The 27,878-nt window shown below is 36.2% G+C and overlaps 1 protein-coding gene across 1 annotated transcript; it reads left to right on the top strand.

Annotated features, from left to right (window-relative positions):
* Positions 1 to 784: 784 nt before the first annotated feature.
* Positions 785 to 27,489, top strand: LOC128994287 (N6-adenosine-methyltransferase subunit METTL3). Its single transcript, XM_054418705.1, has 11 exons — positions 785 to 895; positions 8,077 to 8,229; positions 8,925 to 9,011; positions 12,857 to 13,082; positions 13,762 to 14,017; positions 16,584 to 16,879; positions 19,013 to 19,185; positions 20,246 to 20,390; positions 22,980 to 23,127; positions 24,079 to 24,257; positions 27,046 to 27,489. Exons 2-11 carry the CDS (start codon positions 8,106 to 8,108, stop codon positions 27,155 to 27,157), a joined length of 1,746 nt encoding a protein of 581 aa, XP_054274680.1. The 5' UTR covers positions 785 to 895; positions 8,077 to 8,105; the 3' UTR covers positions 27,158 to 27,489.
* The last annotated feature ends 389 nt before the right edge of the window (positions 27,490 to 27,878 follow it).

Here is a 27,878-nt window from a genome sequence, read left to right as displayed (position 1 = left end):
TGATCCCTATAGTGTCCTGGTGGGCACCCTGAAATTTATCTTCTCCAGGAGGTAAGGGCAGACTATCTTGCTGTTTAGGAGCTTGTAGAGGAACGGCACATCTGCTAGTCGTCTTCTGCATGGCTGCAACCTGTATGATTCTGAGACGACATGGGTGGGGACTTCTTTAAGTAGTTGAACCCCTCTCGACTCCCAGCAATTTGATGAATTGTCTTTTGGACTGACTCTAGCTGCTCTGTAAGACAGAGTTGGTATGGATACCATATAACCGAAGCATACGTGTAGCTGACGGACAAGGGACTTGTATAAGATGGTAGCTGCTACGGAGTCTAGCCCGTGATTTACCGTCCGAATAACCAGGCCAAGGGTGTGGCAGGCCCTGGCACGTATGTCGCTAATGTGCTGACCAAACTCAAAGAAGAATCAATCGTGACACCAAGATCCTTCATGCGACTGCATTTCTCCAGCAGGTCCCCATATTCCGTATTAAAAAACTGCAGCTGAAATAAAAATTGTGCGAGCGGCATAGCGGCAGCCCCATTATAGTGGAAGTAAATATATTTGCTTCCACCATGGGCAGCCCGGCAGTGGAGTGGAGTTACTGGAGTGAAGTGAAGTGAAGTTTCACTGTTCGTGGTGTTTGGTTTGTTGTGGTTTGGTGGTTTGGTGGAGTTTGGAGGTGTGGAGGTGTTGTCTGTGTGTTGTGTTGTCTGTTGGCGTTGTGTTTGTGTTTTGTTTGTTTAATTGTTTGTTTGATATTATTGACCTTAAATATTTGATATTAAACCTAGGAAACATAAAAGAATATGAATGTATTGCATTAGGCGTACAATAACGAAGTTAATTGATATAAATTTATTCAAGCACGTCATTATTTAGACAGTGATTTTATATCGTACGTATTCACCAATATAGAAATCTTTTACGATACCACTTGCATTCAACCAATCTAAGAGTATTTCCTAACCTAAATGTTAATGCTATTTCATGCTAATAAACTATAATTTTTAATAAAAACTGTATTTTGAAGTTGGTATTTTTTTTTTGAATGTGTCAAACATATAAGTTAACTGAAAAGCACACTCACTATAAAAGGGTCTAGGCTTAAGTTGTCACATAGCTAGGCCTAGGCTTAGCCTACCAACAAGTCTAGATTAGGCCTAGTAAGCTAACTAAAATTACTTCTATTTATTTGTAAAAAACATTCAACACACAACAATCCTAGGCTTAATCCGTAAAAGTATGAAAGTAATCTGCAACTAATTTCATGGTAAGTTAAGTTAAATAGCGTTAACATATCGTTAACACATAACGAGACGAAAAAATAACAAAAACGAACACGTACACACATTTTAACGAATAAAATATGGCCATACAGACTCTAGACTGACCGTCGCGAAGCAGCCTTCTCATTCATACAAAACTTATCAGAAGACAATGGCACTGATAACAACAAAGGATAGGAGGGGAGGGGAAGGACACAGCGATGGTCAGTCTAGACCTACACCCTGAACCCGCAGCCGCGCCGTGAGTTGTATGGCCATACTTTATTCGTTAAAATGTGTGTGTACGTGTTCGTTTTTGTTATTTGTTCCTCTCGTTATGTGTTTTTGAAGATTTTATGACGACCTCATAGAAGCGAAAAACCACGTCTAGGCTTGACAATGACACCATAAGTGTGTCAAACCCGGTAGCCATTAAGTCTACCAAGGATTACGTTGGCAATAAGGTATTTAACCTCTAGATTAGTATTTAACTTAGCCTAATTAATTTTATCAAGTTTGGTTAAGCTTAGTTAATTAGATTAACCTATGGTAGTGGGACGCCTATGAACCTGCATCCCCTAACCTAACGTAACCCCTGCAGCGCGCTGTAAGGGTGGCCTCCGTTTCAACTCAATCCGTGTCAACATCGCTGCGTTCTAGGAGGCAGAACTTAAAGCCGGCTAATTGTAATCATGTCAAATTTGGACACCTTGTCATGTTCTTTCCAATTGTGTAGTTATTTTTGGTAAGCCTAAGTTACATTCGGTAAAAAATCCCTCTAAAATAAGTGGCCTCCATAAGTAGGCCTACCTATTAGGCCTAGTGCCAATATAACTTACCATCAAATCTTTGTAGGCAGGTTATCTGAATATAGGTATAAAAGAAAGTTGTGTTAGTTACAGCGTTTATAACTAGAAAACTACTGAACCAATTGGCATGAAAATTTACAGGGATATTCCTTAGGTACTAAGTAGAATAACATAATAGCCTGTTTCCGTTTCAAAAACCCTTAAGGAAGCGTCCTATGGCCCTTTGCAGTTTACATGTTAATCTTATGGAAGAATGTTTTATTTTGTTTACCATGCCATGTTTGTAATTTCTTGATTAACTTTGATTAAATTAAGGAAACAGCTGTTGTAATGATAACCTAATTTTTAAAAACAAATCTATGCATAACAAATGAGAGCTATCAAATAGGTTTCTATTCCATTTGTTTTTTACGAATATTTGTTGTCAAATGTAACTGAAGGCAAGTGAGCGCAGCGAACGAGCTCCAACCTAAAGGTGAGTGAGCGTAGCGAACAAACTTCAACCAGGACGTGATTGAGCCTTGCGAACGAGCTCATCTTGAAAATGAACGAGCATTTGACATAAAACCACATTAGGACAGGACGACGTCTGTCGGGCCAGCTAGTTAAATATAAATTCATACAACATGGACATCACTATTGAAAATTTTTAACTTTTTTCTTAACACTAATACCTACCAAAACCCCGGTCTGACAGGCCCACGGGAATTTTCAAAAAATGCATGTTGGCAACACTGTTTACTTGGGAGATTCCATTCACCCAATACCTTCCCCCCTTTTCCTCCCCTACCTATTGATATATTGTTTGTTCATTTTGCATGGGTGTGGGTGACGTAACCTTGACAGGTTGTCTGTTCATAACATGTCCGTCTCAGAAGCTCAGCATTAGTGTATTTTAAAGCGGGGTCTCACAGGCCGAGGGTTTCGGTTTGTGTGTTTTTAAGCGGGGTCCATTATTTTTTAAATGGGGTCTCACAGACTGGGGGTTTCGGTTAACGTCAGCCTAGGTAGGGTTTTGGTATTAATTAGTGTTAGCTTAAAAAGTAGCTTAATCATTGAATTATCTATACAGCCTAAATAAAATTAGAGTTTTTTCTTTACATTGCTCAGAATTATTTATTATTTGGTTATTTTTACGTTTTATACATTAAAGAAGCCGATACAAGTCTTATCTCAATTTCTGTCTGTCTGTCTGTCACGGCTCTGAAGGCATTTTACGCGACTATCTCCTGAAAAACGAGAGTTCCTATCAAGATCCAGATAATTTTAATGTATTCACTGGATTGGGGGAGTGTCTTTAGCTATTAAAATATGGCCTCACTACTTTGTAAATAAAACTATGTAGCCTAGGTTTAAAAACCCAATTTTGTGAGATTTTTGACAAGTTTTCTCCCAATGTTAATCACATAATCATCTATGAAATAACGAACAGCTGTTTGGATCAAGATTATTTTTTCTACTTGTCAATGATATGTTTACATTGAATGTTGTTTATAAATACCGCAACCATTTCCGAGAGATATCAATAACCTCGGGACTTGATTTACGCATTTAGTTGGTCGGATGTAACACAAGATGGGTACCTTGTGTTTCGCATGAATGGAGGTTGTCTTTATCAATTTTTATTGGTGTCTTAACTTATTTTTTAATATTTAAGTTCGATGTGCTTGCTTAGGAGGTACTTTGGCTATTGTTTCACATCGGTTGTTTGGACTTCCTTGCCTTGTTTGTGTCAATGAGCTAGGTAGAAGGCTTTTGTAACGAGTAGAATCTTTTGGCACTACACAAGCTCGAAGTTGATTGAAGGAGCCGCTTTATTGCATACCCATCATCAAGTGCTATGAGGTAGTGACGTCGTAGTGGGTGTAGGCACATGATCCAGGCTGTAATCCTCTTAATCACGGTCGGTTGAGCTATCAGTTCTAGGTTGGTTTTGAACGCTTCCGCATCATACCGTGCATAGCCGAACTGTTCGCGGCAAATTGCTAGCTCAATGACTATCGCTGTCAAAACGTAGGTATCGTTTGTAGGTTAGATTTAAATTTAATTTAACTGTCATTTAACCTAACCTAAATTGCTGATAATGAAAAATCGAATGAAAGCTTATTAATAAAAAAATAGTACTGTTCACAAAATAAAATTACAAATGCCTAAATTTCAATTTTATAGGTAATTTTTAAATTATAAAATTAAACCGTCATAACCTAACCAAACCAACCAAACTTGCTGATAATGAAAATATCGAATAAAGGTTTAAGTTACTAATCAAAAAATAAATTAGTTATGTTCATAAAATAAAATTATAAATGCCTTAAATTCGAACAAAAGATGTACAGCTAAGAAGCAGGCCTAATCGCATTCTAAGCGAAATCTTTTACAAAAAGTTAACGCCTCCGGTGGGATTCAGGATTCTCGATTCCCCACCCCTCCTCCAGTGACCACTACCCTCAGGCCATAAATCAGGGGATTAACCCAAACAAAGGTCTGGGCTCTTGGTCATCTCCCAGTCGCTCCAGTCTTTCCACCATAGTTCCAAATTTTCCCAGTGTGGATACTATGTAATTTCTTGACATACTTTCTCTCCAATATTGTAATGTTTGTTAAATATTGGTTTTTGAGCCATATTTTTGTCATCTTCACTAGGCCCTAAGAGATCTAGCTTGGTTCTCAAGTTCCTGCCAAAAATAAATTGTGCTTGGGATGCACCAGTAGTGGGGTAGCTCGGTACCGAAATAATATTGCACATAGTTTTTCATGCTAAGTGCCCTGTTCAAACTGCATGCATCTCAGGTTTGTCTTCAGTGTTTGACAAAATATTTGTAGCTAGGGGTTTCCTGGTGCAATGAATTGTCACCTTGCCGTTTGGGTTACCTCCCGCTATCTCCGCGTCCCGGCACCTCCGTGTCCCGCCGCCTCCGAATTTCAGAGTGACCCCTATAATCCTCGATTACTACCTGCGTTAAGACTTCCCGTCCTAACCTTACCTAACTTTACTTAACCTCACCTAACCTAACCTTACCTAACTTTACTTAACCTCACCTAACCTAACCTAACCCTAACCTAACCTAACTTAACCTAACCTAACCTAACTTAACCCATGGGTTAAATTTTCATCAAATTTTCCATCCACGGGGTTTTGCAGCCGTGGATGCAATGACAGCTACCAACGCAGGCAATGACGGGATTATAAGGGTCACTCAAGAATTCAGGGGTGGCGGGACAGATTTGGGTTTGGAGGTGGTGGAACGTGGAGATAGCGGGAGCACACGGGCATTTGCAGAATGCTTGAAGCTGAGCTGATTAAAAAAATTGTAGCATTACCACTGACCAATATTTCTGTTAAGTTAGGCCGTGGTGACTGAATTTATTTATTTCTCTTAGGTGATAAATAGTACCAACACTTTTTGGCACACTTTTTATTGGAGTTTTTCTGTAGTAAGTTCACTGATGGAACTTTGCTTTGACCTAGGCGGCCCTGTCTGTTGTGTCATTAATGTCATAAAATTGTTTCGTGGTGAACTGGTTTCAAAATTCTAAAGCGATTCTTCACTTCTTTATTTAGTTATTATTTTAATACCGTCGGTAATAGGAACTTTGTCAATGTCTCTAGCGGAGCCCTAAGGTCAGATCAGGATGAAAACCATTGGGTTATCCTGTTTATACCTGAATAATCAGTGTACAACATTAAACTTGCTAGGTTAATGACAAGTAGGAGTATTCAATTTTCTTTTACTGAGGATAAACTAACATAACAAATTGATCATACTATTTGAATGAACGAGTTATGTTTGGAGATACACACAAATTAAACCATTTGTATGTTTAACAGCTATATTAAAGTTTTTGAATTTTTTTTTCGTTTACTAATTGTATAAATATTTCAAATCCTTAATAATAAAAGGCCAATATGCCTTAGTACACACCAAATAGAAAACAAATCTCGTAAAAACATATAAATTTAATTTGATTTTTTAAACATATATTAAACCACAAAATGAACACAATGATGTAAATTTAACAAATGTTAGTTGTAATGTGGACTTTAAAAAGTACCGGAGACGTTCCATTACATCATTCACTCTCATAACTGGAAAGTATATATTCACCATCATCTTCGCTTAAGCAATCAGAGTTAGTGTCATCCTGCAGATTTATAATAAATGTTTTTTTAAATAATTGTACACTCTAAAAATTGTGTTTTTAGTTTGAATTGTAATGTCTTGGCACCTTTTGGCCATTTCTAATCTATATAATTAATACGCTAGGCCTACATGAAACTTTGTCGGTTGAACTCCTCCGCCATTTTTTTCTTAACAGATTTTATCCATTGACGTCTCATTGGAAAGAGCGTGTCGCGTAGATTTGCAAACTGGCCTTACATTTTTGAAAAAGTCCCTTGGGCTCTGCCCCAGTGGCTTTGAAAGTTCCCATGTAATCCTTATGGAGAACATAATTGTTTACATTTTGGTCAGCTGTATAATTTAATTGCTGTTATTTTTCAATTCAATGAAACGCATTGAGTACATTTATTTACTATTTGAGTTTATGTAAACATAACCCCCAAGACGGATCGTGTTAGTATGGTTGTATCTTAAAGTTGTGTATTTATCGTTGTTTTGTGTTGCTATGAAATGAAATCAAATCAAATCAAAATCTCTTTATTCCTGAATTAATGTTACATGTTTGTTCAAAATTGTGTATACAGGAAAAATAAATCCCAAGTAGACTATCCGTCTGTGTTTGGGAATGAGTTGCTAATACAGCTATACACAGGTCCATAAACATTCAGGAGTACTTAGACACTTAATGATGATAGTAAATAAGAAAATATTAACAAGATCGAGAGAGAAAAAAAACCTAATTGCATCGAAACATCCAAAACTCAAATTTAGTGATTGTAAGTGGTATTTAGCAATGAAGGAAAAAAAGTGATTTGGTGACGCATGAAACTGCGGAAATTTACGAGTACAACGATTTGAGTAATCCTTCTGATTGCTCCCTGCCGGTATTTAGTCCCTGTCCCTGAAGGACCGTGTTAGTATGATTGTAACTTAAATTTGGGCATTTATCGTTGTTTTGTGTAGCTATAATTTGTTTATTTGTTGTTTTTTTCTTTTAAATGCCTCCGACGTGACGACAACGAAACATAGACAGGAGGCGTAATCGTGATAACGACCGCAGCTACAGAACAGTGGCGCGTAATAGGCTTAACTCATCACAGTCAGCACCTGACCCTGGACAATCTCAACTATTAGGTTACAAATGCGCCCTAACACTACCCCAAAACGACTTTTCGTTCTCAATTCGCCCTCTATCAATGACCTGTGTTGCCTGTACAGCGAGGCATTTTGAGAAGGAGAAAACCGGCAGGATCGAATGCTTTAGGTTTATCAATAACGAAGATAAAAATAGTCTGAGCTACACACCGGTAATCTTGAGTTGACTCTTTTAAATTAATGGTAAATATGACTGTTATTCGTTTTAAAATAACTCCTGTAATACTTTGCAATTGCTCGAATTCGAGCAACATGTACACTAGTTAAAACTAATCAATTAAAGACAGACTGAATAATATTAAACTGCAAAAAATACCATCAGAATAATCACAATCGTTTTGTTGCCTACTACTAAAATGTAAACAAAGTGACAACTGTTGTAAAATTTTAAACAGTATGAATCAGCTGTAGGCTAATATGTTGTGGTGGCAGGGGCCAGGGAGAAAACAGGGGAAAACAAATTTGTCCTTCAAATACACATTAAATTCAGACAGAGCAGGCCTATAAGATTTAAGGTCTTGTATTTTTCAGTCATTTTCTTCCTTGTCGCCAAATTATTAGGCCTAAGTATAAATTTGTACAAAATATGCATACTCATACAAAATATAAATAGGCCTGGTTGTTAAAAATTTCATTCCTTGCTGTTACTGTTAGGCACACAAAAATGTAACATCAGTCTCGGTAATAGAAATTAAATAGGGTATTCACAAACTTTTTAAATTATAGCCTAGGTGGACGTAGCAGCACATAAAAAAATGTCAGATGCTTGGGAAGAAATTCAAGCTATTAAAAGCAAACGAAACAGTTTGAGAGAAAAACTTCAAAAGCGCAAAAAAGAAAGGCAGGACATATTGAACCTTTCTGCAGCTGGTCCAGCAGGTAAGTTTTTTGTTGAATTTTGATATCCTAGGCCTAATCAGATTAAATCAGGCCTAAGGACGCTTCGATACCACCACTCTTTTGGTATTTGGTATCAATACCATATTGGAACTGTAGTATCGATACCAATGCTTGTTTAATACGATGGAGTATCGACAACACAAGTATCGTATGTACAGTATCAAGCTATCTTTTTACTCTAATGCCATTTATTACTTGAAATGTTATAAAATATTAACAGTAATGATGTATCATGAATGCAATGGATCATTGACTTTTGAAAATTTTAAGACTTTTTAAAGTTTTACTAAGACAATGTTAACAGTTTAGAATAAAATAAGGCTAAATAAATTTGCTAAACTAAATTTCATCAACATTTAGGTCTATCCATAACCTAAGTTACACAAGCAAATTAAAAAAAAATGTAGTTTATCCCAGCAAACACCTTTTAGCGAAATTTCATAAAAAAATTTGACCAAAATAACTCTAGTTGTATCACGTTCACGGACACACTCATATATAGCTATCAGATACAATATAATTTTATATAGGTTGGCCTACATAATATACAAATTTGAACATGTAGTTTAACTACTTGGGACATTAAAATAATAAAAAAACAGGTTCTAGGTCTTACCGTGCCACTAACGGTACATGGTTATTCCCTATATTAAAATTGACTTATGAAATTTTAGATAACAGTGCTTCACCTCTGAACAAGATATTGCAGCCTGAAGCTGACGGGAGCAGTGCATCTTCACCAGTCACGATAAAAGTACTCGGTAAGTGTTTTACATTTATTAGAATTCATTGTCCTACTTCTGGATATATTGCTTTATATTAATTAAATTATTTTGTTACCTTACAATATCCTGTTTAGTGTTGGTAGATAACTACATGTTTCGTGGCGACTGCCACATCCTCGGGTATATCCTCTTCTCAGATTCGTCATCAATTTAAAACATAAAACACAGAACACACGTAAAAAAACACAAAAAAAATCTGAAAGTTTGTGTGTGTGTTTGTATATATAGGCTAATATATGAATTTGAACGGTTGGTGTTTATGGCCAAGATGTATGGAGTAAAGGAGGTGGGTCAGACAGAGCGGACTGCGCGCGATGACGTCACTGCAGTCCCGGCCGCGGCTGCTTCGCCGCTAGATACATGCTAAACGCACAAACCTTACTTTTTCAGACACGATTTACGCTGGTTTGGAGGAGGTATTTACCGTTATGACACAAATATCTTTGTGTACTAAATAATGATTTTTATGATTTTGAACTAAACATGAATTGTGAACAGTTTGACAATAGTAAATAACCAATTAGGCCTGAATGTTGCATAGAAAGTGATGAAATGCGGGCGTCTACCGATTCAGTTGGATTGATATTACACTTAAGAATTATTTTAGATTAAGATATAACACTCCCCTTTTTCAGGTCAGTTAATAATATCTTTTAGCACTAGGTGAAAAAGTTGCCTGTTTAAAAGTTACTTCAACTGCTTTTTGGTGTTAGTTATAAATGAAACGCCATCCTTTTTCATGTTTTATTTCTTTTTTTCCTTTTTAATGATAAACTTATTTGGGTTTGTTGATAAAAAAAAAAAAAAAAAAAAAAAAAAAAACAACAACCAATTATTTAATAGTTTACATGAGAATCATAAATGTTGCTTACAAATCAAAGTCAACTACGATACTGTATTACTATTTTACAGGAATTAAATAGACCACAAAAATCTGTTTGGATAAATGGCATTGACCAAAGAATACGCTCAGAGAATACTAATGATTTTCCCCGAGGAAAGCTTGTTTCACTGGTACTTTTAAAGAAAAATATTAATTCCGTATGTATAAACATATGTTTCATTTTAGACTTTATTATTTTCGTGTTAAGAGGATTTTCTCTTTTATGTAAGTGCACGTTGTTCGGTGTTTTTATACGAGTTTACTTTCTGAGATAAAAAATGCTACCTATATATATAATGACAGTTACCTATTTTAAAACTAAAACTCAATCCGACATAAGAGTCATATTTTATTCGCAAACAAAATATGCTTTGTCTTTATTGAAATGTGCAAAAGAAACGATTTTTGGATTTCAATCATTTTTATATTTGTTTATTTTGAAGATGTTTAAAGGAATTAATTTCATGATTATTGAGTTTGGGGAATGTTAAACATTCGTGAGCCCTGAATGAAACTTGTGTCTACTGAACACAGTATTATCGCAGTGATGTGGAGGAATGTTCTACAAAACGAAAATTGAGAAAACTTTACCGGGGAAACAAAAAAGTTGTGCAAGCTGTGTTGTAATAATAAAACACCACAATGTAGGCTAAATGAAAATTGAGAGTTTGGAAAAGGAATTTTTTAAATCGAAAATTAAATAGGTATTTACCTAGGCCTATTTAAAATGCTTTGATATGAATAAATGACCCTGTTAAGAAAGTAAAGACATTAAGCCATTACGCCATAAAGTTCATCGTTTACCTCTAGACCGCCTTGAGCTATTTGCTCAAAGAAGAATAGTAGAGTCTAATGATATTGAAGTTTTTTTAATCAGGCAAAAACAAATGAACAGCAACAAAAAATCAAAAACAATCAACTAAGAAACGTCATCGTCAGTACTAAATTTAAGAGTAAGTAAAAGATTTCAAGAACTCTACAACTCAATGTGTTTATACATGTATCTGATTGCATGTCCAATGGTGAGAGATACACTTTGTAAATAAAGTGTTTTTATTTCAAATGTTTTTTCTTTCCATTCATAAAAATATAAATCTCCATTCCTAATTACACTAATCTGATGATGATTGTACATTACCAAAAGCTACTTTTATTTTGTATATCTCCAATTTTAACAATTGCGTAGTACAAACTGGCGTAAACAGCGCAAAATAACATCTAAAAGTGTTGTGTACGGGCTGTGAGTAGCGGCTCGAGGACTGCAGTGACGTCACTGCCTCAGTCCGATGGGCGAGGGGGGGAGAGGGGCGCGCTCTGTCTGGCCCACCTCTTTTACTCCATGCATCTTGGTTTATGGCCTCAAGGGACCTCAAAACGAAAAAGTAATTCGGTCCCGGGTCCAGGTCTTACCATAGCTTATTCCCTATATGGGAGATTCACTAAAAAGACGTTGGGTGTAAGAGTGCAAACTCAACAAAAAAATTAAATTGCTTTGTTGTTTGGTTTTTTAACAACATCAATCTCAATCACAAATTATGTAAACAGTAAACACAAACACTGCTTTTGAGTTTAGGGTTTGACATTTAATTCTTCTTACTCTTACTCTTACTCTAACTCTTAGGGCCATGCATATATAAGAAGATATTTGGCCGCACCAACAAAGCCTCTCCATCTTGCCCTATCCTCTGCATCCTCCTCAGTTGCTCCTAGTTACCAAAAATTAATTATTTCTTCTAATGAGCTTAAAAATTAAAATGCTTTATTTGCCAGATTTTTCCAAAATCAATTTGCAAAATATGTTTAGTTATGGCTATTTATTTTTATTAGTAGATAATTAAAAAATTCCCCTTCGCCGTGCACCGCCTGGGGGCTTGTGCGCATAGGCCCGGGTCTCTTGGGCCTATAGGGGAATCTGGCCCTGTCAGTAGACTGCAACATCATTAATAGAGCCATGTCCTGTTACTCCTCCCAAGAACAAGTGGTAACTTTCCAAGCCTTACGCCACTGACATATTACTAAATATGATAAACTGTAATAGTATATTGTCATTACTAGTCCTGAAAATAGGTGTTTACTGGACAAAACAGTTTGAGAGAAAAACCTCAAAAGTGCAAAAAAAAAAGGCAGGACATATTGAACCTTTCTGCAGCTGGTCCAGCAGGTAAGTTTTTTGTTGAATTTTGATATCCTAAGCCTAATCAGATTAAATCAGGCCTAAGGACGCTTCGATACCACCAAGAGAATACCAAATACCTTTTGGTATTTGGTATCGATACCATATTGGAACTGTAGTATCGATACCAATGCTTGTTTAATACGATGGAATATTGACAACATAAGTATCGAATATGTACAGTATCAAGCTGTAGTCAAGAGTGTGGTCGTTCCTGTTCAAGACGAAGTCGAGTGCGGGATTACCATAGGAGTCTGGTAAACACATTTTGTATGAGTGAGGTACGATATTTTACGCTATACTACTCTGAGCTAACTTAAGAATAAACATACTGTACTGTATATACCTTTTATATTCGCACCGACTATACGGCGAACCAATTTTTGATGGTTAAACAATGATGTTTGGAATTTAACACATTGTGTAGCCTAAAATAACTATATTCCGAATGTATGTCTTAAAACAATCGACAGTTTGTTTTTTAAAATTATATCTAACACGGTCGTCCTCTGCTCCATTGCATTTTGTTAGCCTCGGCTGACGATTCTCGGTACCTAGGTAACTTTCAAAATTATTTGAATTTTTATCACAGTTTTGATTGATTTGAGTTTCTCTATAACAGAGTGCATTCAAAAGAGGTTTATATTGTAATATTGAAAATGCCCTTACTTGATACAGTACATGTTAATGAGTTAAAGCAAAATGCTCTATGATGATAGCTCTATCTTTTTGTACTTTTATTTAAACCTACTTTACTGTTGGCAGATGAACAAGAGGACTCCAACTCCTTGCCCCCTGGTGGTGACCTGGTAAAGTCAGATCCCAGCGTAGAGGCGCAGCTGTTAGCAGTGCTGTGTGAAGTGTCGCTCACTCTACCTATGACATCCACGGGATTGTGCTCTGCTGTAGCCAAGCGACTGGACAACAAACCTGTGTCTCACGATGTGCTCACCAACCTACTGCTCAAGTTTGCCACCCAACAGCTCATCACGTAAGTTGATGTATGGTACAGTAGAACCAAAAATATCTCCGCTACATCGGTAATCGTCTCCCGCGACCGTGACAACAGCATGAGCGTAACTTGCAGTCTCCGCGACTTCGGTAACAGCCCCTCGCACCCGCGGCAATACTTGCGACTTCGGCAACATCTGATTTGCATTATCCCACCCTCCCAGACAGGAAACAAGTAGACAGCGGACACTACGTTGGATATCCTGAGGATTCCGTTATTCTGAGGTCGGATATGAGGGGTTCTATGTATTTACTTTTTGATGATGAAGAAGACATGGAACTAATGAATGAACAGCAGTTGATGAGAGGGGTGCTTGTAGCTATTTTTTGTTAAATTTAAATAAAGCATAGTTAAATGAACCACTCTTGCAGCAAACCGCTTTCAGAATTAAATTTTCTCCACTTTTTGGTTCTAGCTGTATTTGATGTGTTATAAAATATGCTCATTACAGTAAGTTATCATTTCAATTTGATTTGGTTCATTATGTTGTGTTGGCCAATTCAACAGAATTCAATAATTGACATCACCACACTCTGTTGGTGGCTAAGTTTAGCAATGTGCCTACTTTTAGTAATTTAGTCCTTTCTTCCTCAATATCTCTAATTTAATATTAATTAGATGTCATTTAGGTCTCTTAAGTTGGTAATCTGCCCCACAGTGTAAAGGAGGGGTCTAAAGACGGCAAGACAGTTTTGGAAGTGGTGACGGCTGAACATGCTAAGCTCATGGACATGGCCAATGAGATAACGTTAGACCAGAGCAAGTCCAGCCATCACGAGCCAGACATCAAGTATAAGAGCAAGAAACGCAAAGAGGTGGATCCTGGGAATGGAGAGATACCAGCGAAAACTGCCAAGCAAGCGGTGGAGAAGGATGAGAAAAAAACACGAGAGAAGAAAACAACGGATATAATGGTAAGAGTGGGTTGTATGTGATTTTGAGAAACTGGAAACTATTTTTTCAATTAGGTCTAGGTTCTAAAGCTTTTTCATTCTCATCTAATCCTTTAAGACGGTTTTACGAGTGTAGCCGTTTGTGTCGAGGTAGCCTTTCTGCTTATCCACTGGTTAACGCGTTCACTGGACATGATGAGTAATCTCCTCACCACTAGCGGTTTCCAGTGGCATGCCGTTTACAACTATAGTCCTCGCCACCCTAACTTGAGGCAGCCCAAGGCCGCACGCCGTATATCTAGTTCGGCCTTGGGCTGCCTCAAGTTAGGGTGGCGAGGACTATAGGCCTATTGTTCCAATGCAAGGTTAGCCCCTGCCGGGAGACGTTGTTTAGCTTGTCGCTTGTTGTGCCAGTGTCATACTTTCAAATTCAAATTGAAAGAATCTTTATTTGCTTGTAGCATAGAATACATACATAAATCTTCTATATATTACTAGCTGTAACCCGCGGGCTTTGCCCCGTTTAACTTCTTAATTTTCAAGATGATCTTGTTCGCATGGCTCAATCACGTCCTGGTTGAAGTTTGAGTTCGCTACGTTTGATTTTAATGTTTGAGGTGTCAAATTAAAGGTATTTTCACGTAGATGTGCAAATATGTCTCGTAAAATTAAAGGCATCACTTAAGTACAGTTAAGGGCTAAAGTTTGGAAACGGCGGCGCTATCTGCTGACATTAGATCAAACCATCAAACTCAATTCCCTTTGTTTACAACTAAACATATGGACGTAGTTTGAAATAGTTTTTAAGTTGAACCACAGACTGCAGGACTTATTACTTCCAGAGAAAAGCAGGAATTTTAGATTATTATTTTAACATCTGTTAACTAAGTCTGGTTCATAAATAAAGAGTTTCCTAGCAAGACCTGACAACAAATTGTTTGTAATAGGCCTAGTTGAATTTATTTACCTTAAATTGTATTTTACTGAATTATCATGTAGTTTTGGTTACAATTTTGTGTGATTAAGTGAATGTTTGAAAGTGATTATTCACAGTGCAGTTACCCGTTACATTACCATGTTATCGTGTAATTTACAATATGTACCAAAATTCCTTTGTAGTGTTTTCTGTTGATTGGTTAAGTTTCGTATTTGATTTAAATTTAAAATTAAATACCACCAGTAAGACGAAGAAGTGTGAGTGGCTGGAGGGAACGCAAACGTGACCGCTTGCATCAACCTCCCAATTTGACAGATACAGAGTGGCAGTACCGCCGGTGATACATCCAATCTTGGACAAATGAACATTATATTTTTACTCTTTGTTGCCTTAAATGAAAGGTTCGTTTACCTCATTTGCGGAATTCACCATACTTTCAGGAACTTTTTGGAAACTCCCAATCTGTGAGGCTTGGATTCAGAAATTATCTGGATAAAATTTCGTCAATTCAATTCCGCCTTTGCCATGGTCAGCTCTGAAGCACATTTTGACGAGCAGGTCATACAGGGGATCTACAATTTTAAGATCCATGACAAGTTTTACCACCGTGTAGGTAATCAAATTCCTCAAGAAGGTCATGATCCTGAATACGCACAGATCTATAAAAACGACGTTGGCACTGGAACCTAACAGTGCATGTAAAACAATAACAAAAATGCAATGAAAAAATAGAAATTTGTAGGGATGAGAGCTCCGAGGACTGAGGAGTCAAGTTAGATTCTTATGTGCATAGTAAGAGACAAAATAAGTGACTTACCTTGTTACAATGATGCTACCTGTAAAGATGTCGCAGCTATTTTAATGCTAAAAACAGAGCACCATCTGGCCAATTAAATCTTAGTTTTTTTTTGTTTTGTTTTTTTAAACCAATAGTGTTGAACGTGAATCTGTTCTAGGTATGTCGTTAAATCCACTCCTATGTTCCCAACCGAAGACTTTGGTTGAGGCACCTAATTTAAACACGGAAACTAGAACAAAGCTTAAAACAGAACATATCTTAGAAATCATTTAACAATGCTATAGTATGTGTTGTACTGGTTGGCGTCAAGAGAGGGATTTAGCTTGCTTACATTAGGTCTGAATAGCTCACTTTACAGTGTGTGTTGACATTTACGTTCTCATAGAGGGCACCCCCCTACAGTACATAAGAGATAACCATAGCAGTAAGAGAACGGATCTATATTTAAATATTGTACCGTAGATTACTTTTATTATTTTTACAAAATAACATTTTTCACATTTCTATAATCATTCATAGAAATTACATTAGAGTGTGACTCTTTGATTGAGGTTTTGCTGTTTATGTTTTTTGTTCTTCAATATTTTATTACAAGTTGCAGTTTTGCTCGATTTCGAGCAACAGGTTATCTATCTAGTAGTGTTGAAAAAACGATCTTTCATTAGTATAACCAATGCAAAAATTAACATTACTTCCTATAACTCATCGAAAAAATAAATATCTTTACCCTTACAATCTGGTAAGAGGAAGTCACCTTCTTGAGGAGGAACGTATTAGTAGTCTGCATGCATTATTTGCATATTTTATTGTGCATTTGCATTGTTGTTAACATTTCTTTCTTAACTTTTCAGTCTCTTCTTTCGATGCCTTCAATCAAAGAAAAGGAAAACAAAAAGCTTGGCGAAGAGATACTGGCTCTGTTGAGTCAGCCTACAGCCAAAGAAAGGTCGCTCGCAGAAAGATTCAGATCTCAAGGTGGGGCACAGGTGATGGAGTTCTGTCCACACGGTACAAGAGCGGAATGCGCCAAGATGGGACAGGAGACGTGCAAGAAGTTACATTTCAAAAAGATCATCCAAAAACACACTGACGAAACACTAGGGGACTGCTCTTTCCTGAACACCTGTTTTCATATGGACACTTGCAAGTAAGATTTTTATGTCTGTGTTTGAAAAATTATAAAGATTCTTATGTGCATAGTAAGAGACAAAATAAGTGACTTACCTTGTTACAATGATGCTACCTGTAAAGATGTCGCAGCTATTTTAATGCTAAAAACAGAGCACCATCTGGCCAATTAAATCTTAGTTTTTTTTTGTTTTGTTTTTTTAAACCAATAGTGTTGAATCCTAATAATATTTGCACGTGTTTATCATTATCTATGTAAAAAATTTAGTTGAATTTGAAATGGAAATGAAGTATTGATGGGTTACCTAGATGGGTTTAGAACCTTTCTGGTTAGGTATTAAATGTTTTTGGCTGCCTTGGAAAGCATTGGTTAAAAAATTACCTACTCTTATACTAAAATAGTTTTGTATTAGGCCTAAAACATATTGTACTTGTATACCTAATTGCAGTCTCTTGCAATTCAGGTGAAATGATAAACATATCCAGCTATCTCGGGCACTGTGATCGTGATCGTAAAAGCTGTGTTCTAACTTGATTTTTTAACTTGATGGTCTTCTCTTAAGCATCTAGGCTAGGCTTGGCTAAAAATGTTGCCGCTCGCACACCCCTTTTTACAATCTTGTCCAGTATATCTGAGAATACTTAAACTGTGTTTAGCGAGACATAGCTCGTGACACTTAAGCTAACACTTCTGTGCCATTGTTAAAGACCGGACTGCTGCAAACATTCCTGCTGACTCACGGGGTTGACTCCCCGTGATTCATGTACTTGAGCGACATCACGTGTTTTTGATAAGTTGAATTTAAATAAAGCTTTGTAAGACAATGTAAATGTTTGAAAGTTTAACTTAACACTTACTTCATTTCACTTCTTCATTATTCCATTGTAACTCTTGTAACTGGTGTCTGGTTCTTGTCATCTTATGTTCAAAATAGTTTTAATTCTTTCTTCTATTGTAGGCTACATGTGTGACAGAATTCTTTCTTCTTGTGTGTGTTTGTGTTTGTATAAAAATGTAAATTGGAGTTGAGGAGTTGATTATATATCATTGAAGGGAAATATTTTGGGCCTTAACATAATGTTTTTGAACTAGGAGGTAGTAGCAATCTGTCAAGTGCCAGCTTACCTGTCACGATCTATAATTACCTTTCTCTTATTTTAAGTTAAGAAACTTTCAGCTCCAAAATGGGTTTTTTTAAGGCTGTCGATCTTTCCCTCCCTCCATATAATGGTTATAGTTTATGTTCACTTGACTGATCTTCCTTTCACTCACACCAGACACTTTTTATATCCAGATGATATTGCTCTGGCAGCTCAAAACTAAAACCTGCCTAGGACAGAGTCTACCTTAGCTGATCTCACTGTGTTTTATAGACTAACTTAACCAACTAAATTACAAGCCTACACTTGCTTACTAAAAATTGAAAGTAAATTTCAGAGATGTTCATGTAAATCTTCCATCTTTATAACAACAAGCTACTAAAGTAGACTGTAGTACTAATAGACTTTATACAAGACGAGGTGGTGTCGTACTGTAATCCAGCTACTAGGAGGTCACGAATTGTGGATATTTATAGGGATGCACTGTGGATGCGATGCTCCCTGGTGTGGGGGATTAACGTCCGCGCTAGTGAGTACTACGACTATCCGCAGTACTATCCTAATAATTAGACGAATTTGTTGATTACGAGGAAAAAATGTGGTTCGGATTCCACTCTAAACTGTAGGTCCCTTAGTTGCCATTTAGCTGTATGGGCTATTAATTAACAGTGTCTAAGGAACATGTCGGCCTTAGTCACTAACAAGACTACAAGATCGCGCCACTCATCCTACACTCATCCTCCACTCATATTTGGGTTAAAATACGCACATAGTGGCGTCCCCATGTTAAAGTTGTCGCCAGATTTTAAATGAAAATCTTAGTTTATATGAGCCACCTACAAAATGTGCTGATCTAAATTACTAAGTTCCAATGAATACATTATCTTTTTTACCAAATAAAACTGATGGAATGACATATTTTAGACGCTAGCATATTCCGTGACTGGCTCACACAACTATGTTCTATTTTAAAAAGAAATAGGTGACAGCCGGTCTATATAGATGGGTTGTCCACCTCAGTACCCAATAGTCAATGTTATAACTTTTTCAGATATGTACACTACAGAGTGGATGGTCCAACAATACCTTTACCAAAGGACTTTGTTAGCAGTGCTGGGGAGGAAAACAAAGTACCAATGAAAAAATTGACCCAAGAAGCATCCATTTTGTATCCTCCTCAATGGGTGCAGAGTGATCTTCGATATCTGGATATGACTGTATTAGGTAAATATTGAACATTTAATGAGTAAAAGTAGTAAGGTCCTAAATTTTTGTCAGCTTTCATTTTATTTGAGTGATATTTTTTTAATTTTTTAATAAAAACAAATATTTAATAGTACAATTTGGTCATGGAAAAATAATAAAACATATTCTATTTAAACTAATAAAAAGCTGGTACTCCAGCCTATTTGGATATTTGTAATATTTGTGTGTTATTACCCTTAGGCCTACTTATAATAGTGACTTGGCATTTCTGCTGAATATTTTACTTTCAGGCTTATGTAGCCTGAAAGACAATAAACATATTCTTATTCTTATTTTATAATAAAATAAAGTCTGTTTATCCATATTACCGTGGTGAAAACCGTATCTTTATAATATTATAATGGTTATTGTGAATAGTGCCTTCTGTATTAGCGCTGCAAACTACTAAGATACTGTAAGGCCTTAATAGAATAGCCCACAAATATCAGAGGCTTTAATTTATTCTACTAGACTAGGAGGATTAAAAACTATAATTAAGTTTATATAGAACAATGAATCTAGTTTAAAGAAAGTTAGACTTTTAATTTTAAATATATTGGCAATATCGGGACAAATCATGCTTTTGTAGTGATAGAAACCTTCACGGTTTGTCATTTGACAGTCTGATAAAAAAAAAAATTGTATTTGCAGCTCTGAATAAATGTACCGAAATGAGATAGTAATTTACGATTGATTGCATAAAATTATTGATTATGGTTTTGTTTCTTCATGCCTTAATTTAAATTACTCAATTGTTATCTTGAAAGGTTCAAGTAAAAGTCTCAGTCAAGGTTAAAGTTCTTCCGCCAATCTGTTGACTTGTCTTTCTCATTAATCACTCATCAATTATTAACCAATTCTGAAACTGATAAATTTTGTTGAAGAAAAATACTCTTTCTGTTGAGAAAAAAACACTTAATTGCAATACTGAGGAACCTCAATAACAAGCCACCTTGATAACAAGTCTTATTTAACTATCCCCATGAGAGTCTTGTTATCAAGGTTCTACGGGTTTACTGTACTTTTTGGCTGTTTCCAGGCAAGTTTGCTGTGATCATGGCAGACCCTCCCTGGGATATACACATGGAACTCCCCTACGGGACTATGTCTGATGATGAAATGAGACAGTTGAACATTCCTTGTCTTCAAGACGACGGACTCATCTTTCTGTGGGTGACAGGCAGGTACTCAACCTACACTTCATATCGGGGTCTAGATGTTAAGACTTAAAATATTTTTATTCATTTTCTCAGAGGGTTTTAATTCTTCGAGTTGTATCACCAGATTTATGTCAATCAGAGTCACAGTAGGCCTAGATATTGTTAACTGGTTGGGTTCAGCTATTTGTGTTTTGGCCAGTGTAGCCTCGACTATTAATACTGCTAGACATTCCATCCCCATGTTAGATTTGTTGAGAGTTTGAAAATCAAAATCTTTGTAGTTGATGTGAGCCACCAACAGATTGTAATGATCTTAATTACAGATCTCTATCGAATACACAATTTTACCAATTCAAACCAATGGAATAACTTATGCTGAGCTATATCAACTGTTTGACTCATCCACCTGGCTAGCAAAAAAAATAAGATAGAAAATAGAATTTTAGTCACTGGCGCATTCTCTGACTGGCTCTCACAACTACGTCCTTTATTAATAGAAAATTGAAAACAGCTGGTACATATAGACATAGATAAAACACACTCGCCTATTTCTCATCCCCTTATGGTACAGCTGAAGCCAATTTTCAGGGCTGTGCGGATCCAGAAATGTTGGTTCAAATCCGAATCCGAATCATAGCTAGGTACAGATTTTATCGAATCCGGATCGAATCTGAATATTTTAATTAGTCCCGAGTCGAATCTGGGTCAAATCCAAATCACAAATTTACAGCAGTTATCGAACCCGGATCGAACCTGAGTCTCAAATTTAAAGCTGTTATCAAATCTGAGGAAAGTCAGCAGTATTTAGAAATTTTCACATTTTTAAACCACATTTTCTGGGCTGAAATAACTTGCTTCAAAAGATTTTTGAAATAGTCCAAATAAAAAAAAGTTATAAAAATTAGGCCTACCTATTTGAAGTTTTGAAACTAAAAAATTGGGCATAAGTTAGGCCTACCATCTAGGCCTAAGTTACTCGCTAAAAGTGATGGTCTACCAATTTGTGTAGTCTAAAACAGGCCTAGCCTATACACCTCAGAATTATTAACAAATGTAACAAATGACACTGTGAGGTTAAGTTTACTGATAGCCAAGATAGGGTTCAAATGCGACCTACACTAATGTGCCTAAAACTGAACACCAAGTTATAATTTACTATGGTCAGGTTCCTAAAATGAACCAGTCAACAGCAAATCAGAGTACACAAGTAGTTTTTTAGTGTCAGCTGTCCAATTTTGACCTATTGCAACTTAGGCAATACCTACCTTACGTCAGTAAATTAGAAATCAAACAAGCTAAAAACAGAGTAACTTAAACTCCAAATTTAAGTCAATCCAAAGTTCTGGTTCCAATCGTAAAAATCGACATTAAACAAGAAGCAACAAAACCCAATCACGTCCGCCATTTCGTTCTCCGTTGGTTCTAAAACCGACTGACAGAACGACTAACACTGATCCGAGTGAAGTGAAAACCCAGCGAGTGTAATTCAACAACGGAACCAAAGAGTCGATTGTAGAATTGTCGATTAACAACTCCATAGTAATCCGCTTGAAAAATACTGAAGGAGAATACATTTTGCTGGGTCAGCCGTCAGTTGGTGCTTTCGTACGTTTGTTTCTAATCTTTGAATGCTGGACCCAATATTTTGAATCAAACTCAGATGATCAAAATTATATTGAATCAGAATCTAGTAAATTCGCATATTGAATCCCAACTCGGATCTATTTCCAAGAACAAGAAATATGAATATCGAATCCGAACCCGGATCTCTTACTGGTAAATTTGAATATCGATTCTCAATCCGAATCCAGTTAGAAACAGTAGATTTGTTCTCGAATCCGAATCGAATCTCTAAAAAGTTTTGGATTTGATTCGTTTTTCGAACTATTCGCACAGTCCTGCCAATTTTATTGTTCGTTCTATAGAGGTTGTGTTTTGTTTACTATTTGTTTCTTTTTATGTCAGTAATTTAAAACCTCGTTTAACTAAATAAAACAATCTAATCATAAACAATAACTCGTCGCCTAGCTATATAACCAAACCGTAAAGCAAAAATCATTTAATTAACCCAAAAATAATAGATACTAAATTTTCGTTGACACTAGCGATTAGTGTCACCAGACATGAACTAGACACGAAAGATAAGTTTCAAAATTAACAATGGGATGAGTAATCTACTTGTGTTGGTTAGTCTAGGATATAGATAGGTCGTCTACTTCAGTATTCAATAGTCAATACTACTACTCTTTTGATGTCTAAATATTTCACCCTAAGTTTTTTTTTTTACAAATAGACTCAACCTCAAATTATCTGGATCAAACACTCAGCAGAAAATGTGTTGATCTATAGGAACCTTTCTGTTGATAGCTTAATCTTACCATGTCTTCATGCTGAACTTATATGTAGGCCTATATTTTGTAATTCTCTAATTGGCATAATCTCAGCTAGTCACTGAGATAGGCCCTAATTATAATCTTTATCATACACTAGTTTATATTTTAGCAAAACATTATACAGAAGTGTAAAAGTTATTGAAATGTTAATGTGATAAATATTTTGGAAATTTCAACAATGTAGCTTGTACGATTTGTCTACAAATAAAGCTTTTTTCAGGGCTATGGAACTTGGGAGAGAGTGCTTGAAACTCTGGGGCTATGAGAGAGTTGATGAGATCATCTGGGTGAAGACCAATCAACTGCAGAGAATCATCCGAACCGGAAGAACTGGACATTGGCTCAACCACGGGAAGGAGCACTGCTTGGTTAGTCAGTCAACTGTAACCTCTAGTTTTAAGGTTATAGTTGTATAAACTATTCAGATTTCAGTAATAATACAAGTAAAACAATTACATAAGGCACAATACAAGGAATTGTAAAGTCCCGCAAACTAGACGCCCAACAGCTAAGCAATAAACATTTCTCAGTAAATATTTAAAGAGTTTTGATATGTTCTTTAGCACAAAACGCTACGCTGGTGTTACCATAGGCTAAATAAACTCCCTAGTATTTTTTGTATTTTTGACGTATGGCGTAATTTTAAAATCTGACAGCGAATGTGGTGAACTAAATAAATTGTTTGCTACACAGGGCACCTTTGCTATAAGTTAGACCTAACACGACTTTGTTGATATTGAAACTGGGACTTTGTACTGTTTATTATACTTTATAGGCCTAAACAATGTGCTAGCCAATCAGTCTGTCTATTATTGATCAGATCATCATAACCATAATTTTATTCGATAATATAACCTAATGTAATTATCGGACCTAATGTAGTACGGGCTAAAGAAACGGTTGAAGAAAGTAAAAAGCAAACATTAACTTGTCATCCTAAACAAAAAATGGTTTGATCTGTTTTACAATTATCAATTATCAATCATTAAGATGGGGACGCCACTTAGGTGCGTATTTTAACCCAAATATGAGTGAAGGATGAGTGTAGAATGGTGTGAGGTGATCTGTGTAGCTTTGTTACTGACTAAGATCAGCTGTTTCATTAGCCAGGATCATTTATTTAAAGCCCAATGATCAGGAACAGCTGGGTCCAGTTTCGAACCATCAAAAAGCTACTGACTTTTCTCAGGATCAAACCGGCGACCTTTTGATTAGTAGGCGAGCACTTTAACCACTCAGCTACCCAGCATGGAGGATGTTTAAATATATAAAAATAACTCTATCATACTTGTTTAATTCACTGGTTATTACTGTCTCAGGTTGGCATGAAAGGCAATCCGGCAGACCTCAACCGAGGTCTAGACTGTGATGTGATAGTCGCTGAGGTGAGAGCCACGAGTCACAAGCCAGACGAGATCTACGGCATCATAGAGAGGTTGTCTCCTGGCACGAGGAAGATAGAGCTGTTTGGCCGACCTCACAACGTTCAGCCCAACTGGTAAGTGATTTTAAATGAATTGAAGAATTATTTAGGATAGAGAGGACACAGCTAACTCACATGGGGAGAGGTTTCAGGCGAGTCACATGACAAATAAATTATATACACACAAAAGACTTGATATTTCGCCTCTTTCATAATTTATTTGTGCTGAGGCTCGTCTGCAACCCTTCCTCAGGTGGGAGCTGTGTCCTCTCCATCCTATATACAGTAGACCCCCTCTTAACCGACCTCGTATTAACCGATAATCGGATTATCCGCCTTCGATCGTAAAATAATACAGTTTGTTTTAACCGACCTTGCTTTGAGATCAGTTCGGTTTAACCGCCGCTTTCTAGGAATCTCGGCATTTCCACTCCCACGCTGGGCGATGAGAACTGAACCATATGCTTATCTCCACAGGATATGACTAAGAATAAATTATTTTGTATTGATAGCAGAAATTATAGCATAGCCTATTGTCAGTTTGTCATCATCATTCGTAGTGCGAGCACATCTGATCTGATTTGTTATCTGTACGGCAAATTTATAACATCATAAAGTGTGCGTTACCTGATTATCTTATCACTGGAATAAACAAACAGAAACAACACAACTTGTAGGGAGGGCAGGGAAAGGGGGTTTACAACTCAAAGGTCAAGATAGTTTTTGTGCCTGGAGCCTCCATTGAGAGGTTATAAACATCCTGTCTTGTAACAAAATGCAGGGTGTCCACATTCTGGAAAGTCAGGGATAGTCATGGAAAGTCATGGAAAAAAATTTTGGTCATTGAAAGTCAGGGAAATAGGCAAGAAGTCATGGAAAGTCATGGAAATTTCCAGTTATGGATGGATTTGAGGAGACCATTCAATGCTCTAGTCAGCCGTAACCCGGACTGTTGTAGCATTTTTCAGGATTTTTCACAAATGTTCAACAATTCAATTTATTACAGTTGTATTATTTCATGAGTTTTCGGTTTGTTTTAGTTCATTGTTGTACCTATCGTACTCCATTATTAACTGTTATTACTTATTTCAGTATTTTCTGCAAAATAACATGTCCAGGCAGTATTATTTGTGTGTGTATGTTATATTATAATTTGCGTGTAAAGTTCGTGAGTCATGGAAATCAATGGTAAATGGTCATGGATAGTCATGGAAAGTCATGGAAATTAATGACAAATTTTTTGTGGACACCCTGAAAATGGTTGCTTGCATCTTTAATTTCGACAAAAAGTTCTTTACTGTATCAATTAATACATTACAGTACTAAAGTTACGGTATTGAAATATTTTTATTGATTAATTTGTATTGACTCTTGCCTAGTATTATAATATATTCCACTGAAAGTAGGCCTATTTGACTTAACCGTGTTTTGTGTTTATTTGTGACTTTTCTGTCAATACGAAAAAGGAGATAAGAGTAGTTTATTTTATAAATAATGCAAGTATGGCTTCAAAATAATGATTATATGATTCCAAATGAATAGCACTTCATTATATTATGATTTTAGGGATTGCCCGTTTTAACCGACCTTTTGAGTCATCCGACCTAGGTCCGGTCCCATTAGGGTCGGTTAAGAGGGGGTCTACTGTAATTCTTTAATCCAAACCAATGATAAAAAAAAAAAATGTAATTTAGGCCCAACTGAATTGAGTAAATTACCAGTTAAAGATGAGCCATCAGCGTGAGTTGCACAGTGTCACTTAACACCTGTCAGCGCAGAGTGGCTTAAAAAGCTTGGCCTGCATAGTTTGGAGTTGCAATATTTTTGTAAATTGTTTATTATTCTTAAATGTGTTGGAGGGATTCCAAGCTCACAGCAAATATTCAGATATTTAGAACTTTCTACAAGTATATGGGAATTGTTACTTTGTGAAAACCTGAGATTGTATGATGAAAATGCAATGTAATTGTTAGATCAGTTAAACAAAACCACAGAGAAGTAAGAAACAGAGGATACATTCAATGGTACACTTAAGTGGTGTCTAGTACCAGTCAAGGGTGTCTAGAGCAAATTCTATTCGTCTCCTTCTGCTCTCCTTTTCCCTCTCGACATCTCTTTCTACAGCGTTCACGCGATAGGAAGACCCTGTGCGCTACAATTGCTATACATGTAGCCATCGCCGCTCAGGGTCTTCCTTACTCAACACTTTCACATTTTTGCCCCAACAAACCAGAGCTAAAAGCGCACAGTTATCCCATAGGCTTGTAGGCCTATCCTCTGTATTTTACTTCTCTGTGACAAAACTAAGTTGGCAATTGATTTTAAATTTGTTTAACACTTTTAGAAACACTTAGTTTTTTTATTCACTTAGTATTTATGAGACACACACATATGTCTATCAGTTAGCACTGTGACATTGGATTTATGTAAACAAGTAATTTAATGTGTTCTCTTTAACAAGCTATGGAAATGGAAAAAAATAAAATAGAAATTTATTCCAACCTAAATAGAAATATGTATATCTGACTTGCTCTATCTGTGTACTCATTTAATTACCAAGGCCTACCTTAAGAACTTTAACTCTACAAACTGCATTTGTTATTTTGTTCACTGTTTTATTTTTAGTCTCTAGTAGGCTACATTTTTTCAGTAGAAAATAAAACTATGGGATGTTAGATAGATATATTGTCTTTTGAATATCATTGCATAAAAAAATCACTATTGATGTGTGCTCAACTGTTTATCAGGTGTGGGCCTGAATTCATGAAAGCTTGCAGAGGTGTATTTCCACTAAGGATCTAAAGTGTAAACCTGCTAAGTATGGTTGATAGTTTAGTTTGTTCATCAGATTTCCCTATTTCAGGATCACGTTGGGTAACCAAGTAGAAGGAGTTCGCTTAGTGGATCCTGAACTAATAGAAGCCTTCAGGAAACGCTATCCTGACGGAAACTGCATGACTCCGCCTAAAACGTAACTTTTGCTAGTTCAATTTTTATTTGGCTGTGATTAATCTGTACTCAATGAGTACATGACTGTTTGCTGTAGAGTAAGTGATAACGAGCTATAACGTAGAGTAGGTTAGCTTTAGCGATTTCAGTATAGCAAAACTGCTATCAAGATTATAGTGAAACAAAAAGTTTTGAACAGCTTTCAAAGCTGCAAAGATGTTATAGTTTAATGAAGAACAACCAGGTTTCCAAAAACATTCAGAATTTATTTTTTATATTTTTTTAGTAAGGAATAGTGATTTTAAAATATAAAAAAATAGTTAACGTCTAATTTATTTACTTCCTTTAAAAGTAAACATTGTAGAAGTATTCTGTTTGTTGATGATTTTTTTTCTATTGAACACTGTTATTAGATTTACACCAGTATTATAATTATAAATATACACTTGAAAATTCTTTTTTAGTCATTTTATCCTTACCAAGTTGTGTACATCTTCTTAAACTATTATAAGTCTAAAACATTTGAAAATGCAAAGCTTAGTTACTTAAAAAATGTAGCGTTGACTAGGCCTCAGGAAATTACTTTCAAATCTAGTCCTAAGATTAATGGTGATCCAAACATTTTTTAATATTTCGGGTTTTTTCATCCACACATTTTTAGTTTCTGAAAGAAAAGTAACATAGTAGGTAGTCTCATAAAAGACACAGCTTTGGCAGAGCTACGATATGGGACTGGATTAGTGAAAG

This window comes from Macrosteles quadrilineatus, unplaced genomic scaffold (genome assembly GCF_028750875.1).
Source record: "Macrosteles quadrilineatus isolate MER2022 unplaced genomic scaffold, UCM_ALF_1.0 Scaffold_5__1_contigs__length_97177068, whole genome shotgun sequence".
Lineage (NCBI taxonomy): Eukaryota > Metazoa > Arthropoda > Insecta > Hemiptera > Cicadellidae > Macrosteles > Macrosteles quadrilineatus.
The sequence above is the reverse complement of the archived record's forward strand: the minus strand, read 5'-3'. Positions and strand labels throughout refer to the sequence as shown.

Excerpts from the sequence above, each read along its gene's own strand:
- LOC128994287 (XM_054418705.1), top strand. The coding sequence starts at position 8,106 with ATGTCAGATGCTTGGGAAGAAATTCAAGCTATTAAAAGCAAACGAAAC. Across the intron at positions 9,012-12,856 it reads AGTCACGATAAAAGTACTCG|ATGAACAAGAGGACTCCAAC; the intron begins GTAAGTGTTTTA and ends TACTGTTGGCAG. Across the intron at positions 19,186-20,245 it reads TCTGGATATGACTGTATTAG|GCAAGTTTGCTGTGATCATG; the intron begins GTAAATATTGAA and ends GGCTGTTTCCAG.